The following is a 363-nucleotide window of genomic DNA, read 5'->3' as shown; positions in this document are numbered from 1 at the left end:
CTCACCGCCGGAGAAGGACTGCGCCAGGACCTCGGCGGTGAAGGCCGTCTTGGGGCTGGTGTGGTGACTCCTGTCTTCCAGGAGCTGCTCTCCCAGCGCGTTGCGCCAGCGGCCGTACAGAAAGCTGTGCAGGATGTCGGAGGTGATGACTTCGGCCAGCGCAAGCCCAGGCGCCTTCAGCCCTGTCTTGAGCACCAGGGCCTCAGCCGGGAGCACGGAGCCCATCATGGGCGGCCCGGGGCTCACCGGCGCTGGGGAAGGACTGCTGGGCTGGGAGAGAGGGGAGCGGAGGAGGAGAGGAGAGGGCTGCGCCGGAGGAGGAGGAGGAAGAGGAGGAGGAGGAGGAAGAGGAGGAGGGGGAGG

At 68.6% G+C, this 363-nt stretch overlaps 1 protein-coding gene across 1 annotated transcript in view; it reads right to left on the bottom strand.

The window, feature by feature from the left end:
- Positions 1-339, bottom strand: part of Prdm12 (PR/SET domain 12) — a 13853-nt gene extending 13514 nt beyond the window's left edge. The window contains exon 1 of the mRNA XM_010627455.2: positions 6-339. Coding sequence (XP_010625757.1) covers positions 6-228 — 223 coding nt within the window. The 5' untranslated portion in view covers positions 229-339. The remainder of the gene's footprint in view (positions 1-5) is intronic.
- Between the last annotated feature and the right edge of the window lie 24 nt (positions 340-363).

This window comes from Fukomys damarensis, unplaced genomic scaffold, assembly GCF_012274545.1.
Source record: "Fukomys damarensis isolate Sample0158 unplaced genomic scaffold, DMR_v1.0_HiC HiC_scaffold_36, whole genome shotgun sequence".
NCBI classification, from domain to species: Eukaryota; Metazoa; Chordata; class Mammalia; order Rodentia; family Bathyergidae; genus Fukomys; species Fukomys damarensis.
Note: the sequence above shows the minus strand (reverse complement) of the source record. Positions and strands in the feature narration are given on the sequence as shown.